The 16,866-nt window shown below is 40.8% G+C and overlaps 1 protein-coding gene across 15 annotated transcripts in view; it reads right to left on the bottom strand.

The window, feature by feature from the left end:
* LTBP1 (latent transforming growth factor beta binding protein 1) overlaps positions 1 to 16,866 on the bottom strand; it is a 402,947-nt gene that overhangs the window by 10,929 nt on the left and 375,152 nt on the right. For all 15 annotated transcript variants that reach the window (XM_045447182.1, XM_045447179.1, XM_045447178.1 and 12 more), the window contains one exon: positions 16,065 to 16,235. In XM_045447182.1, coding sequence (XP_045303138.1) covers positions 16,065 to 16,235 — 171 coding nt within the window. The remainder of the gene's footprint in view (positions 1 to 16,064; positions 16,236 to 16,866) is intronic.

A 16,866-nucleotide genomic window follows, 5' to 3' on the forward strand; every position in this document is an offset into this window, starting at 1 on the left:
TAAAAACTCAGGCCTCCAACGTTTGAAGTGCATTATTTTCAAATACAGGAGAAACAAGGACCGTTTCTTATGCATTAAGAAAAATGGGTCATGTTTTGCTCCAATGTCGAGACCAGGTGTTTTTCTTACAGACTTCCACACGTCTTATTGATTGATGATGGTGTTTGGAAAACACAGACACACAGCCAGGAAATGAAGGAAGAGGACAGGGAGAATGGAATTAGGATTTATCCTGGTGCTTGTGGAGCCAGCAGGACAATGGGCATTTGTCTTTGACTGAAAGTGGGAAAAGCTAGGAGATTAGAAAAATGGGAACCATTTACAGAAAATACCATCCAGCACTGATGATAAAGGAACCTGAAAGACAGCATGCCACTGGCAGTCCACACCCTGTGGGTCGGCCACCTGTTTGAGTGCCTCTCTACTTACGCTCTTTTCAGAAAAAAACGTTTACTGACAGTGTCCGATGAACAGACAGTAGCCTGCTTCCTAGATATTAAAACTTGCTGCGCTGTGAGAGGGAACAGGGTATACTAAAAAGAAAATGGACTCGGAGTCAAAGGCCTCGGGTCCTAGTGTTGTTTCTCTATCTTCTAGTTGCTTGGACTGGATGTATTTTTTTGAGTTTCATCCTCAACAGGATTAGGGTACCTGTCTTTGTGATATTAAAGGCAAGTCAATGTTTTATTCAGGGACTGACTCATTCATTCAACCAGACACAGAGAATATTATGGGGAGGGTGGGGTTGGGGAGAGAGGAAGGTTATAATGACGCTATGACAAAGGTACATACACTGTGAGATGTACAGTAGTTTATCGGGACCACAGAGAAGGTCACCAGGAAGAGCTGGGGAAGGCTTCACCTTGGAGGTGGCATCTGTGGAGGCCAATAAGGTGAAGAGGAGGAGGGGAGTAACTCAGAGTCATGGGCATATATAATGGATAAGAAAGCGTTAGGGAAACACAGTACCATGTAAACACTGGCTACTGTAGATCTCTGCCAAAGAAGAGTGGGAAAAAAAGGAAGTTAGTGAACATGTACTACGAAGTTCCCTCACGTCAGGTGCTGCGCGCTTTTGCGTACATTTTTTTTTTCCTTGAAATCTCCGAGCATCCTCTGAAATAATTGTAATTAGCTCCTTTTGTTTCTGACTTCTAGTGTAACTTGTCCTAGTTTAGGTGAGAGATTCAAACCTGACTTAGTCTATCTGCAAAACCATGTTCGATTCCACAGCTGCCCTTCAGAAACCCTGCAAAGAAAATTATGAAATCCATTCCCTAGACCTTAAGCACCAGGTAAGTACTTAGTTCAGCAATAAGCATTTGTGACTCAAATTCCAGGGAGAGCAATAACCATGAATGCTGATGAGCTCAGCCCCACCAGGGTCAGCTCTATCATTAGCAGGATTTATGTTTATTGAATTTGCTCGATTTATTAGGTGAAAGAGATCAAATTGCTTAATGTTCAATTAAATTGTACTTGTCGAGGACAGGGAAGTAATGAAGTCTAAAGTCTTGGCAAGGTTTACGTTCTGCAGGACTCCTGTAAATGTTAATGCTCTAAGGAAACTCATGGGCCACAGACCAACTGAGCTCTCCCACCCCAGCAGTCACCTAACACTGCCCTTCCAAACCCAGTCACTCACTGTGTTTCCAACAGATTGCTGTTTATTTAGCCAGACTCTACTGGAGAGACAGATTTGTTGGGTATGAATGCCAAAAACTGGAGGTTCCCTTTGCCTTCTAAAACCTGGATTCAAAATTTATGCACTTGTAATGCCATTAAATCATGCCACACACGAAAACCCTAAAATGATGATTGATAACTTACGAACTTCTTATTAAGGATTGCGTGAAAAAGGTTTCTCCATTTCTAAATACCCAGGGCTTTGGAAATACATCGTTTAGTCTTACATTCAGGCAATCTCTGGGGAAATTGGGAATGAGGTAACCTCTAGTGTTTGATAAGAGAGACAAGTGAACAATACAATAAACAGGCAAACAAGAGGAAGGTTCAGCGTGTTAGTTTTTCTAAACCGTTCTACATTATCATTTTCTAACTGCAAGGGCAGATATATCAATTTATTTTCTTCTTTCCTGTTCTCTAAATATCACCCTGAAGTGATGATCCGAGAAGTCAACAATTAGAAAAAGCAGGTTACTATTATATATCAGGAATACACTGGTTTCTGTCTTTATTTTTGCATTAACCAAGTAAGAATTATTTTAAAACAGGAACTAATTACATCCTTAAGGGGGAGACTGTACAACATGGTGGATGTGCTGAGGCCACTGAAGTGTTCACTTGAAAATGCTTAATTTTATGTTATTTAAATGTCACTTCAAAAAAAAAGTCAAAAGAGAAACAAAAATAATACAGGAGAAAAAAATGTTTATACGTTAAGTCTAGAGTTCATCTAACCTTTCTATTTTTAACTGATAGAATGAGGAAACTAGAGTAGTTGATCTCTGAGATCCTTTCTAGCTTACATATTTTATGATTCTGAAGACAAGTTTTACTATTAGGCTGAAGGATCTAGAGAAGACAATTTGTCATGGAACTTTGTGGTTGGGAATAGGAGGTAATCACCACTAGGTGCCGCTACTGAGCTCACCTGGGTGGTTTCAGAATGATGGACAATCATGGAATTTAACACATTGTAAGCAGTCTGTCTTATATCCGTGAGGTCAGTCTCTCATTCACTTTTCTGCTGAAGAAATGGAGGTCTAGAGAAGTTCTAAAGGCAAGCCAGGATTGACTCTCAAACCGTAACATTTACTAAAACAAATTATTAAAATGTAAGGGTAAATATAATTGGGTTTTAGTGTACATTATTTTGACCTTGCTTATTTAAGTTTAGAAGCAAAGAAAGCTATATTAACATTTGTTCAAAACTCTTGATTAATATTCTGAAGTATAGATCTCCAGGTTATGAGATAAACATACAGCTGAATCCATTATTACTTGAAGACCAGGTTCTAGGTAATAAGTAGAATACTAAATGAACACTAAACACAGTCAATATTATTATTCCACTCAATTATAGGAAATAAGACACTACAAAGGAACACTGAACTATTTTAAGATCCCTAATTCAGTTTTATGGTTTTCCCATACAATGCTATTTATCTTAATCTGAAATGACTTTTTTTACTTTCCCCTCTGGATCTATTCAGAATCAGATATAGTCTTGGTACCACTTCCTCCGGGAAGTGATTTCTTCAGCTATACTTTGTAGGTGCTCACAGATTACCATGTAAATGGTATCTTCTAGGGTTGAGCAGTGTACAACCAGCACAACTGCTCACAATAGCTCTGCTTGCCATGGAGACTTGAATCTCAGAAGGAAGCATAAAGAAGGCATGCTGTGTCCTAATCCCCCCCAGTGAGTGAATCTTTCTTAGGATACTAGCTATGGATAGGGAGCAAAAACAATGGCATCCCCAGCTTCTGCTCCCTGCCAATTTGTGTCAACACAAAGACAAGAACGTGGTAGCTTTCTAAGCACTTTCTAGATGCTTTTCTCCCATTCATCAGAGGCACAATCTGTGTGCCGCATGAAGGGAGAGTAGATAAGCTTCCTCTAAATTTTGCCAAGCTTGCCTGCTCTGGCCATGAGGTCAGCATTTAAAAGGCACGGGGAGCCAGCAGCTCTGTTCTAGCCACAGCTGTCTCATAAGCTTAATTAAGAAAAGGTCAGAATAAGCACAGTATTATTCGAATTCATAACCTCAAACATAAAACGGGGCTTTAAACAATTATGGGCAGTGATTTTCTCACAGTCCCACTCACCACAGTTCATTCTTCTTAGAGTGCATTTCAATTGTTCTCATCACCGAAGAGGGAAAAAAAAATCCTAACAGCAGCAAAGTTTATGTACAATATGTGAAAATAAAATGTCCACTGAAGAGCAAATCACCTAGTAAAACCACTGGAAAGGTGCTTCTAGAAAGTGAACGTCTATACGTAAGCTCTGATTTCAAGGGAGAAAGTGTAAACTGCTAAAACAATCTTATTTTTGAGATGAATTAAATCGCTTGTTAATTAAAAATAAAAGTGTTGTTCTTTGTCATCAGATTGTTCATTTTACACATACGTTTTAATTTCTCTACTTAGGTTCTAAATGAGAAAGCGTCTAAGAGGACATCAGTGCGACTTTAGTCAATGAAATTTACTCTCCATTCAGCATAGGTTATGTAAGAATGTGGCCAAATCCTTGGGGCGCCTGGGTGGCTCAGTTGGATAAGTGTCTGACTTCAGCTCAGGTCATGATCTCACGGTCTGTGGGTTCGAGTCCCGCGTCAGGCTCTGTGCTGACAGCTCAGAGCCTGGAGCCTGCTTCCGATTCTGTGTATCCCTCTCTTTCTCTCTCTGCCCCTCTCCTACTTATAATCTGTCTCCCAAAAATAAAACATAAAAAAAAAAAAAAAAAGAATGTGGCCAAATCCTTTCTTAGCACCTCAATACAGTACAGCTTTTAGGAAAAATAAGCACTGAGTACAAGTGACTCCCTGAAGTCCAAGCCATTCACAAACTAAAGTTTCAGAAGTGCTCAGGACACCAACTTGCAATCTCATCCTCAAACCGTGCTCGCGTTTAACTGTTGTCTAATTGTTCTGGAGCCCTGGAGACCATGGCTTCCACCAGTTCTCGGTGTAGTTAATACTCTGGTTTGCAGTACAGCAATGTCTCTGCAGCTGGTGTTCCAAACCCTCACTGGCTGTGACCCCAGGGAAGTGGGTTTGGGAACTGCAGCTTGTTCCAGGGCATGCCTCCAGAGTGCTGTCTCTGGCAATGTAGCAGGAAATGGAGTTCTCCCCTATCCTGGGGTTGGGTTTTCCCCCTCCTTTTAACTGTCCTTACTCTGAAAGCAAACCAGGTTTCTTTTGTAAAATGTTTTAAATCAGCGACTACAAAATATGATCCTAACCTGAAGGTGCCTGACTTGCCTGGGGCTTGCTTGTTGTCTAATGCACCTGCCAAAGGCAAAGTTGCTGTTTTGAAAGTTTATCTTTCTATTTTGAGAAAGAGAGTACGAGCAGGGGAGGGTTTGAGAGAGAGGGAGAAAGAGAATCTCAAGCTTGAAAGAATCTCAGTCTCACAAGCCATGAGATCATGACCTGAGCAGAAATCAAGAGGCAGACACTTAACCCACTGAGCCATCCAGGAGCACTGACAAGGTTGTTTTAAAAACTCACATTCCAGGGGGGCGCCTGGGTGGCTCAGTCAGTTAAGCGTCCAGCTTTGGTTCAGGTCATGATCTCACGGTCTGTGAGTTTGAGCCCTGCGTCGGGCTCTGTGCTGACTGCTCAGAACCTGGAGCCTGTTTCAGATTCTGTGTCTCCCTCTCTCTCTGCCCCTCACCCACTCATGCTCTGTCTCTGTCTCTCTCAAAAATAAATTAAAAACGTTAAAAAATTTTTTTTAAATTAAAAAGCACATTCTAGAAAGCATCATTTCTAGTATTCTTCCTCTGATGCATTGCTATTTGTAGCAGGCTTCTCTGTCACTCATCCCTGCCTGCTTATTCCCTCTCTCAAGTCCTGTATCTTCTGCACAGCTTGGTTAAAGAGGCCCTGACCTGCTGTCGTAGCCCTGTCCAGCTGGGGGCCCTGGCTAAGTGTTAAATATCCTACCTTGTCTCCCTGCCCTTCTCTAGCATGTGCCAGGGGAGGAGAAAGAAATGAAAACCAATGTCCTTCCTTACAGTGCAGATGGCCCACAAACTGCAAATATTTAACTTTTTCACAATCTCACTTGTGATAAATAATTTCATGCGCCAACCTGGCTAGGCCATGGGGTGCCCTGATATAGTTGGTCAAACCCTGAGTGTTTCTATGAGGGTGTTCTGGATGAGGGTAACATTTATTTATTTATTTTTTTTTCAACGTTTATTTATTTTTGGGACAGAGAGAGACAGAGCATGAACGGGGGAGGGGCAGAGAGAGAGGGAGACACAGAATCGGAAACAGGCTCCAGGCTCTGAGCCATCAGCCCAGAGCCTGATGCGGGGCTCGAACTCACGGACCGCGAGATCGTGACCTGGCTGAAGTCGGACGCTTAACCAACTGCGCCACCCAGGCGCCCCGATGAGGGTAACATTTAAATTGGTGAACCTGAGTTAAAGCAAATTGCCCTCCATAATGTGGGCCTCACTCACTCCTGAATTACTGATTCACTGGATCACTGAAGAGAACAGAGCACGACTTTCCTCTGAGTGAGAGAAAATTCTCCATCCCACTGTCCACTGTCTTCCGGCTTCTGCAACATCAGCTCTTCCTGCCTAAAGGCCTCTGACCTGGAGCCTTGGCTCCCCTCAAACCTTGCACGTCATCAGCCCACCCTGCAGATTTTGAATTTATCAGGTGCTATAATTATGTGAACCAATTCCTTATAATGAATGAATCAGTCAATAAATCGCTCTCTCTTTTATTGGGTCAGTTTTTCTAAAGAACCCTAACACTCCAGCCTGCCTTACAGGCACAAGGGAAGTTTATCATTGGTTCAAGCCATCAGGGTGGTAGGGAATCCTGATGGGGTGAGCACATCCCTTTGGGGAGACGGTATCTGATTCTTAAGGGGAGTCATGTGTACTTGGAGAAAAGCTTTAACATTTTTTTTTAATGTTTCTTTATTTTTGAGAGGGAGAGAGAGAGAGAGAGAGAGAGAGAGACGAGTTGGAGTGGGAAAGGGGCAGACGGAGAGGGAGACACAGAATCTGAAGCAGGATCCAGGTTCCGAGCTGTCAGCACAAAGCCTGATGTGGGGCTCGAACTCACAAACTGCGAGATCATGACCTGAGCCAATGTTGGACGCTCAACCGACTGAGCCACCCAGGAGACCCAGAAAAGCTTTTATATATTAATTTTATCTGCCCTGTTACTCCCTTGAGTCCCTATAATGGAAGATACTGATTATAAAAGTAATAACACGAGGGTGACTTGGGCGGCTCAGTCGGTTAAGCATCCTACTTCGGCTCAGATCATGATCTCACAGTTTGTGGGTTTGAGCCCCACGGTGGGCTCTGTGCTGACAGCTTAGAGTCTGGAGCCTGGTTCAAATTCTGTGTCTCCCTCTCTTTCTGCCCACCCCCCCCCCCCCCACTCACACTCTGTCTCTCAAAAATAAACAGACATTTAAAAAATTTTTTCAAATAAAAGTAATAACATGAGAAGCACCTGTGGTCCCCTGCTGACATGGGAGTGACGGGACGTGCCCATCATCTCATGCACGGATGTTCAGACTCACACTTGAGCACACACATCCCTGGTCTTCATTCTCCAATAACTCACCATCACAGTCGTGAATTTTTCTACCCAGTGACCTCAGCTGGCCTGAGATGGAAACTCTGCTATTAATGATGTATACTAAGTCTAGAATAGTAACTTTACTGTGAAGGTTTTAGAATGAAGTTTTTGTTATTTCATATGTTTATGTTTGTAAGAACCATATCACAGGGAATTGGACAGACAGACCTTGGGATTTTACTTTGAAATAAAGCAGACTTTCGATTAGGATTTGTGTTGAATGAGTATTAAGAGGACTTGATCAGGTTGGTAAACAGTATTTGAATTTATTAAAAATTCAATTTGCTGCATCTTAAGTCTGATTTATTAAGATCTAGAAGAGCTGCTTAAGCGCTTAAGAAGAAAATGCTGAGGCGCCTGGATGGCTCAGTCGGTTAAGTGACCAACTCTTTGATTTCAGCTCAGGTTGTGATCTCATGGTTTGTGAGATTGAGCCCCGTGTTGGGCTCTGCATTGAGTATGGTGCCTGCTTGGGATTCTCTCCTTCCCCTGACACAGGCATGTGCATGCATGCCCTCTCTCTCTCAAAATAAATAAATATACTTTAAAAAAAGAAGAAGAAAATACTTATTAGGACTGTGGGCTGCCCTTTCGAGTATATAGAGTGCTGGAGAGAAAATAAATACATAAAATTAATATTTTTTTTGAGAGCGAGAAAGGGCACAAGGGAGCAAGTAGCAGAGAGAGACAGCGAGATACAGAGAGAGGAGAGAGAGAGAATCCCACAAGGGGCAGAGAGAGAGAGAAGGGGGGGAGAGAGAGAGAAGAGGGAGGGAGAGAGAGGGAGAGAGGGAGAGAGACGGGGGGAGAGAGGGAGAGGGAGAGAGGGGGAGAGAGAGGGAGAGAGAGAGAGGGAGAGAGAGAGAGAAAGGGGGAGAGAGAGAGAGAGAGAGAGAGAGTGAGAGAGAGAGAAAAGTAGGACTCCAGCTCACCTGATGTGGGGACTGAAGTCACAAATTGTGAGATCACAACCTGCGCCAAAGTCATATGCTTAACGACTGAGCTACCCAGATGCCCCATAAAATTTATAAATGGAGACCAAAGTGTTCAGAGATTTAATTAATACAGTTTTGATACAGAAGTCACTCTCAAGGAAAATTTTATCTGTTCCTTGCTATATTTAAACATTCATCACAAAATAAAAATCAATCTTATTTTATATAAAAAATATTGGACTTATAAGTAGAATGACAAAATGTGTAAGTTGGACTTAAATTCTTAGGAAAATCTCTCTTTGAAAATTCATAAATTATACTCTTTATAAACATAAAATATATTATTTTGCTTTTTCTATTTAAAAAATTGATAAATTGAATACACCGAATGTTCATTTAAAACATTAAATGGTCCTTTCCAGCCATAAAGCCCCCCTTAGCGGACACTCGTGGCTCTGGAGTCCGGAGGGGCACAGAAGAGGCAGCTTCACTCGGGGTCCTGCAGAGCTGTCTGACTCTGCGTTAGTCCCTAAACACTCTTCCAATTCTTCATTGTCTTTAACTCACGCCTCCTTTCAAAAAAGACTTCTACCATGGAATAATCATTAGCTCAACTCATTTCCTGGAACAGGATTTGATTTGCTAACACCTACAAAGCATGTACTGTAATCCAAGCATCTCACACGCATTTATCACATTTAACCCTCAAATGACCTATTGTTGCTAACTGCCATCTTACAAGCGAGGAGACTAACGTAAGGACTAAATCACAAAGCTGCATGTGCATAATTCACTACTAAATTTTATTTTCCAGTTGTCCTTTTATAGTAACAAAAGTATTTTCACTCCTTTTTGGAGGGAGTAAGAGGAAGCTTTCTAAGTAAACCAATCCTTTTGATAAGAAACCACATAAATGGCTTACTTGCCATTCCGTACAGTATCCAATTCGATTTAGTTCCATGGATACGAAGAATTACGTCCCAAAGCACTGGACCACTTACCACTCTACATATACACGGTATACATTACGTGTGCAGGCATGGTAGCCAGACAATCTAGGAGGCCTTTTATATCTTTCCAGTGTGATTTTAATGCTCCACTATAATTTATTAACAGCTACACTTCCTTTAATCATAATATTCAGGATCTATGATCAAAATGATAAATGCTTTTGTACTCAGAGAGTATTAATTACCATAACCTCACAAGAGTTCTCAACTTTGGATAAAGGAAACTGAAGTAACTTGTCCAGTGCAATCGACAGAAGCAGTGCCAGAAACAGAACAAGATCCCTGGACTGCCTCAACCAAAGGCAGTGACCACTCACTGTGCCTCACATGTAGGATGTTCCAAAGTTATTATTAACATTCTTTGGAAACATATTTCTTGGAAAAGCCTTTAAACCATGACTGCTGAAAGGCCTTTTGCAACCACTGCCCAGTTACAATATTTTTTCAAGTTCAGTCCATGACTCAAATCCCCGTCTTCCTTCACACCTCCAAGGGTATTATGAAACTTCTTATATGGAGATATTTGGGAACATGTAAGAGCTGTGCATGGATATGGAAGAAATCACTAGCTCAACTGTCCGAACACAGATTCCAAAGTCTGTCACTTTTGCAAAACCATATGAAAATATTGGGGGTAGATAAGCTATTGCGAAGTATCAAAACATTTGCTGTTGCAACAAATAGTGCATTTATTAAATAAGGGAATCAAGGGTATCACGTGCATGTTTTAGATGCAACAATTAGGGAAAAAAACAATTCTAATTTAGTAACATAACTGTATACTAAGTTAGTTTTGCAGAATCAAAATTTACATTTCATGTAAATACAACCTGTACATCTGTTCCAAAATTTGTTGGACAGTGCATAGCAGGTGTGAAGTAAATAATGGAATGAAGGAAGGAATATGTAAGTAATTTAACTAAAGCTGAAAACAGGCAAACTATAAATAAAGATTGCATTTCAAACATGGTTCTTTTTCCTAATTGCATCTTGCATGTAACAGTTAACAAATTCTCTAATGACAGAATTGATTTCATTTTTTCTTCAGCTGTAATGATTACAGTTTCCCCTTGGCACTCAAGTACAAGCATAATCCGTATCCCCAGAATCAGAATTTCTGCATCAACTGTTTCTATGTATTTGTATCTTCCAACTGTTCTCTCAGCAAAACTGAGAGGACCATTCCTCTGAATTTTGATCAATATTAGTGTTTTACAATTTTTTTTAACATGTGCCAATTTCTTTTGTGGCACTAGTTTCCTTCGAGTTTTAACTACTCTCACCTTTGTACACCTGACTTTCATTAAGAGTAACTGTAGAGGGTCCAACACTGTGGTGCAGTACATCATACCACCAATAGGTGGCACTCTCCCAACACACTAAGGGTCCTGTCGAATTTCCTCTTAACTTCAAAGTTTTAGATCAAGACTTTAAGTCTTTATGTTCAATTTACTTACAGTAGGTCTAATTATTCCAATAATTTACTTAACAGAAGTCTAATTATTTGAACAAGGTAGCCACAGACACTGGGAGCCCTGGGAATTTTAGATTCCAGTATTCAAGTGCGTCTACTTTTCTTTCCCATGTGGGTTAATGGGTTCTTATTTCCATGCGATAACGGCATCCTACATATCTTGTAATTCATAGGCACATTTTCCAGAAAATTGAAGTTTATGCTTTCAAGAGTAGCAATAAAAACATTAAAACTTCATTTTACTTAAGTGCAAGGTATCACTAAGTTCTATTTACCAAGAATAACTGCCCTACTTTAGTCCCTTAATTCATCAAATACATACTGTCAGTATGCCCGCCAGTGTGCTAGACTGTGATGGACAACTGATGAGACACCAACTCTCATTTTGCTGATCTTACCATCTCGATCTAAAGCTGTAGTTTCTCTAAGTCTTGTTTATGACACGGATAAAATGACTTGTCTTGCCTGACTTGGTTTTCCAAACACCTTTTTCTCCCAGAGTCTGGAATGATATAACATGATAAAGAGCTCAAATTCTAGGGTCCTCCCAAAGCAGTTCAGCCCCCCTCTCTCAAACCTTTGAAAAGCTGGAAGCAGCCAAGAGCACAGGAACGAGAAGGAGAGGAGGAGGCCGGAACAGGAATATGGGAGCCGAGGCCTCCAGAGGATGAGGACGGGGAAGCTATCGGTGCACAATGGCTTCAACAAATTGTCCAGTGTCACGTTGCAGGGCCTCTCTCAATCATCTGGAACCTCTACGAATGCCTGGTGTCTGGCCTCCATGACTTTAGCAGAGGATTAACATGGGATCCTAAGCAGCCCCAGAAATGTGCTGGATTGCACAACTATGCAGGTCTCCTCGTGTCAAGTTGTCCTGATATAATCTGTCCCCTCCACTTCCATCCCCTGCATGTGGTATCAATCCACAAGATGCCATCTAACTTTGGAGAACACGACTGAACAAGCCACTCCTACCTCCTCCAACTACCAGTATTCTCAGATGTAGTTGCTGCCTTAGCAAGAATTAGTGCCCATGACCTATTGCACCAGAAGTGTGAAAGCCTGTTCCAGAGCCAAAGCTTTACTTTACACTGCACTTTAATGCTCAAAGCTGATGACAAGTGCTACGATTTATTCCTCAAATTCCTCCAGCACTGTTTCCATCAGTAACTAATTGTTCCCCAAAGCATCGCTGAGCAACTAGGGAAACTGGAAGGTTTAGTGCCCGACAGGCTGGGATTCATCCAGGGCTTATATTAACCAACAGACAATGTGGTCCTTTTCAACTATCAAGATATCCATGAACGGCATATTTAAAAGGCTCAAGGACAGAAATTATGAGTAAATATGTTTTAAAATTCACACATTCTTTGTTTCCTCTTTGAAAAGTTTCTAACAGTATTAAAGTGAGTTTAACAAAATCAAGGTGGATGCTCTTCGGTGTCTTTAGAACCTTGCTGGTGTGGTCTGAGGACCAGTAGCATCCTTGCTAGGAATGCAGCATCCTTGCTGAGGACCAGAAGCATTCCTTGCTAGGAATGCAGAATCCTGCCCCACCTTCTGCACTTAGAAACCAGAATCTGTTTTTTTCATAAGATCTGGGGAGTACAGAGAACTGACATGCCCATTGATATTTATAAAACAGTTGTCTAGAAAAGCAAGGCTTATATGAGAACAATTACTTCTGCATTTGTCTATCCTTAATTCATGCTCAGATACTATTAGATAATTGTATGCTTTATAAGATCCTTGGATTTCAGCTACATTTGAAAATGCATTTGATCTGGGTCACTTAGCAGTAAGTAGCAATAGCTGTTGCTATCTTCCAAATGTGTCAAAGACTATTCTAGGTGTTCATGTATTAACTTATTCAAGTCTTAAAACAGCCTTGTAAGGCAGGTGAAATTACTTTCACATGAGGAAACAGAGGCACCAGGAGACAATGTAACAAGGTTGCCTAGATAGGAAGTTGCCAAACCAGTATTCAAACTCAGGCAACCTGCCTCCAGAGGCTACACGCTGACCTCTCTGCTCTGGCTCCCCTTAGTGACTGTACTCCAGCAGAAAGGCTCCATGGAAGATGGTTTGGTGTGGGTAGAACTAGAATGTCAGGTGCTGATCAAGGCAATGGCAGTTGGTCAGAGGACCTCTGGAAAACCTTTGCTGTGGACCTTCTCTGTGGATTTATTCTGAACTCAGTATAGTTCTAGGCCCATAATTTTAGGGATATAACAGAAACACTCCTTCTGAGCTGCCTAACTTATTCCTATCCTCCGACTAAAACATTTAGAACAGTAGTTTTCAATATGTGTCCCCTGGAACCCTGAGAGATACCTGCAGAGACTAAGTAGTTATTCTCCCAACCAGTTCCCCCAGCAACTTTGAGATTAACGAATTTCTATATTAGAGGTTAAAATAACAATTCAGTTGACAAACTACCATTGTTTAAAAAACAAAAGACGGAAAACCACTGATTTTGAAGATTTGGTTGACTATATGCTAGAGATTCTTTTTGGAGATTTTATCCTAAGTACTGTGCATATGTTAACTAAAAGACTGTTGCAATGCTAACTATTGTAATTTTATAGTGCTACCATAATTAGCAATGCTAATTATTTTTTTAGTTTAGCAATGGGTACCATATTTTTCCTGATACCGCATGCTCTACTAAAAATATTATACAGTATGTATTTGTTCACATGTTTGTTCAAATTTATATTTTAAAATGTTATGAAGTCTCAGCTAAAGAAAATTGATACAATATTCTAAAATTCATTTCTAACAGCAACATACTTGACTATTCTTCCAAAAGCTATGTCAATTAAACTTGACTTTCAAAGCCATTGGCCTGTCAGACTTATATGCAGTAAATATTTAAAATCATACTATTAGAACAGGGACAGAATAAAATGAGAATATGTGCAGAACCTTTATAAAGGAGTTTCTGTAACAAAAAGCATACACCATAACCCAAATGTTGGGGATGTGAACAGAATATATACAAAGCTCCTAAAAATTAATAAGACACCAAGTCCAACAAAAAATGGGCGAAGGAGGTGATAAACAGTTCACTGACCAAGAAATACACATCACCTATAAACAAAGAAAAGATACCAAATTCCCTAGGAATAAGGGAGGTGCATGTAAATATGCTTCTCACCATCTGATAAAAACAATTTTAAAGACTGAGAATATCCAATGGTAGAAGGGTCTGAGGAAGGAGGCATTTCAAATGCTGCCACTGGGAGTGCAAATTTGCACAATATTTTTAGAGTAATATAGTAAGTTTAAAGTGCACATACCTGCCAACCCAGCATTTTCATTTGTAGGAATTTTTCTACTAAGGCACTCCCACAGGTGTATATAAGATACATACATGAAAGTTTACTTGCAGCATTGTTTGTAGAAGGAAAGTCAAGATAGAAGCAAGCAGTGGGAGGGACAAACAACCCCAAAGTCCAGTGCTGCTGGTAACTAAATAAAAGTAGGTGTATCCATAAAACAGTCTGTGCAACCACTTAAAAATTTATCATCTTTCCTCTATTCCAAGATACCATATTATAAAATACATTCTGATATAGCAGACATTATTAAAATGTAAAAAAATAGCTTGTGGCCATTTGTTCAATGCCATCAATTATAAGATACCTCCCATTTCAGAGATGCCGAAGAGTGAAACAAAAAACAAAACGTGTCTTATCGACAATACGGAGTTCAGTTTTAAATAAGCTCTTTAATGTAAATATATGACAATAATATAAATATAGCTATATAACAATTAATGTGTAGGAAAAAGGTTTGCATGATTAAAAAAAAAAAAAAAAAAGCCCAACTGTTAAGAATGAACATCTCTAAGGAGGAGCAGAGTTCAATTGTGATGGGGTAGGTGGAGAGGGACAGAACCCCTTTGATTAATTCTTTAGAAGGGGTCCATTTTTGGGGAAAAAAAATCAACCATTAAAACCACTGGCTAAGTACAATAGATCTGACATATATAAGAGCACTGTGAGAACATGTCTCAAGGCCCTGTGTACTCCCTTCCTATGGATTTTGCTTTCCTCTCCTTGTGGCATCTGCCTCTGGGGACAGAGGCCATAGTAATGCTAATAATCATTAGCATCCACTCCCTGTGTCCCTGTTCTACCTACATCCTCCCCTTCCTCAACAACCCAACAGGATAGACATAAACACCTCTGTTGTACAAACGAGCTGTGCTGGGTGAAGTTATTGGACAGTTCCTGATTCCAGACCCACCCTGTCTGGCCCCAGAACCCATCCTCTTTCCACCACCAGGCTACTATTCTATCTACATCACCATCTATTTCTTTATGTATTTGCTCTTTATCCTTTGCAAGTCTTTTCTCTTTTAAGGCATATTCAAATCATTTTCTTTTTTATGCTACATTGGTTTTAAGTTATCGCCAATCTGAAAGGCCATAAAACAGCTCAAAAGCTGCATTCTCGTGAACTAAAACTCAATGCATTTCCTCTTTTCAAGGATTTTTTCTACTCGTGCCCATTCTGAGAATTTGTTCATCATAAACTCCCTCACTTTATGCCCACACGGTGTCTTTCTAGCTTTAACAACTCGATTTCAGAGCTAAAGACAAAATGATATACCCAACACTTTCAAGGGCTTTCCTTTCAAGAGCAGTTAAGTGGTGGCAGAGGTAAGAAGTAAGCAGTGCACAGGCCAGGAGTCACCAAACAGCCCAGACTCAGCACCTTTCAGTCTTCCCGCAACACAAGGAGAAGGGATAAACCAGGAGCCTAGCCTGCTGCATTTTCCATTGAGCAAAGGTTTATCCTCGGAACTAAACTTGAAATGAAAGGACATTTGTTTGCATACATTTCAATTCCTTTCTACTCTCTTCCTCTATTGTTCTAACTCCTTTTTGGTCTCTCTCACAAAGAGGCTGTCATAAAAACCAGGACAGACTTTCTATAGCCTCTAATACTTTTTGCTCTAAGTAGAAACTGTTAGAAATGAGAAAGACTGTTGAGAAAAAGAAAGTATCGGGAAATAGAAATTCTAAAGATCTATGTCACCAATTGCTAAGTTGCATTATGTTTCTTTGGGTCATTTATCATTCTTTGGGGAAGGGAACGAAGGTTTCAAAAATTAATGGCAGGGTCTAGACTGGAGGTAAACCAGGAGCCATATGTTTAGGCAACCCTGCTCTTACACACACACACACCCCTATCCCCACCTCTGATGAAAGTAAGGAATCAGGAGTGAAGATGAAGATACAGAAGTGAAAGAACAGTCAGGATCCAAAGGAGGGAGGTGAACCTGTTCCCAAAGGCCTCCGGCAGGAGGAACTGGGTGAGGGCTCACCTGAATCCTTCATGGGGCAGAGGGCACACTGCATACCCCAGGCCTCTCCATACAAACAGCAGCATTCAGTGTAAGTTGTCTGCTTGCCAACAAGAGGCCGGCTACACACATACTCATCACTCAGATGTTCCCAGCACAGATCTTGGTAGACATCAGTTTCTTCTATTTGTTCTGAAAGGGAAAACATGGTTCCATGACAATTGCACTGTTATTCCTACTTCATAAACACAGCGGTGGAAGCCAGCAAGTCTCAAAGTTTCCATCTCTATTTCTCAGACTGACTTCCAAGTAAAAGTCTGAAGCCAGCCTGGTCTTTCCATGGATCAAACCTCTGTCATCTCTAACAGGGTGTCATTCCATCAGCTGAAATTCAACCTGCCCGTCATGTTCCAATTAAATCCCTCCGTCTGCAGCTTCCCATCGTTGTAGAAAGCACTGCACGCTCTTCCTTCTACAGTCCATAATCCTAAAACACTGATCTCTGATTTCCCAATCTTTCCTTTTTTACCTTGACCCTTCTGTCAATTCCTACCATTTCTTTCTACGTAACACTTTGCAGATTCTTGCTTTCTCACTCAATTCATTCACCAAAGCTCTGGTGACACTTCATGCTACAGTACTCAATTCCAAACTTTCTGCCCTTCAATTGACTTCATCCAAAGTGGTTACTGACAGGGATGATGCATAGATCAATTAAGCCAATTAGGAGTGGTGCATCATCTCACTGGCGACAGAGAGGGATTCCAATCAATGGATGCCAGGGGTCCCCACCACCTTGTTGGATTCCATGGTCTGTTGGGCC

This window comes from Leopardus geoffroyi, chromosome A3, assembly GCF_018350155.1.
Source record: "Leopardus geoffroyi isolate Oge1 chromosome A3, O.geoffroyi_Oge1_pat1.0, whole genome shotgun sequence".
Taxonomy (NCBI): Eukaryota; Metazoa; Chordata; class Mammalia; order Carnivora; family Felidae; genus Leopardus; species Leopardus geoffroyi.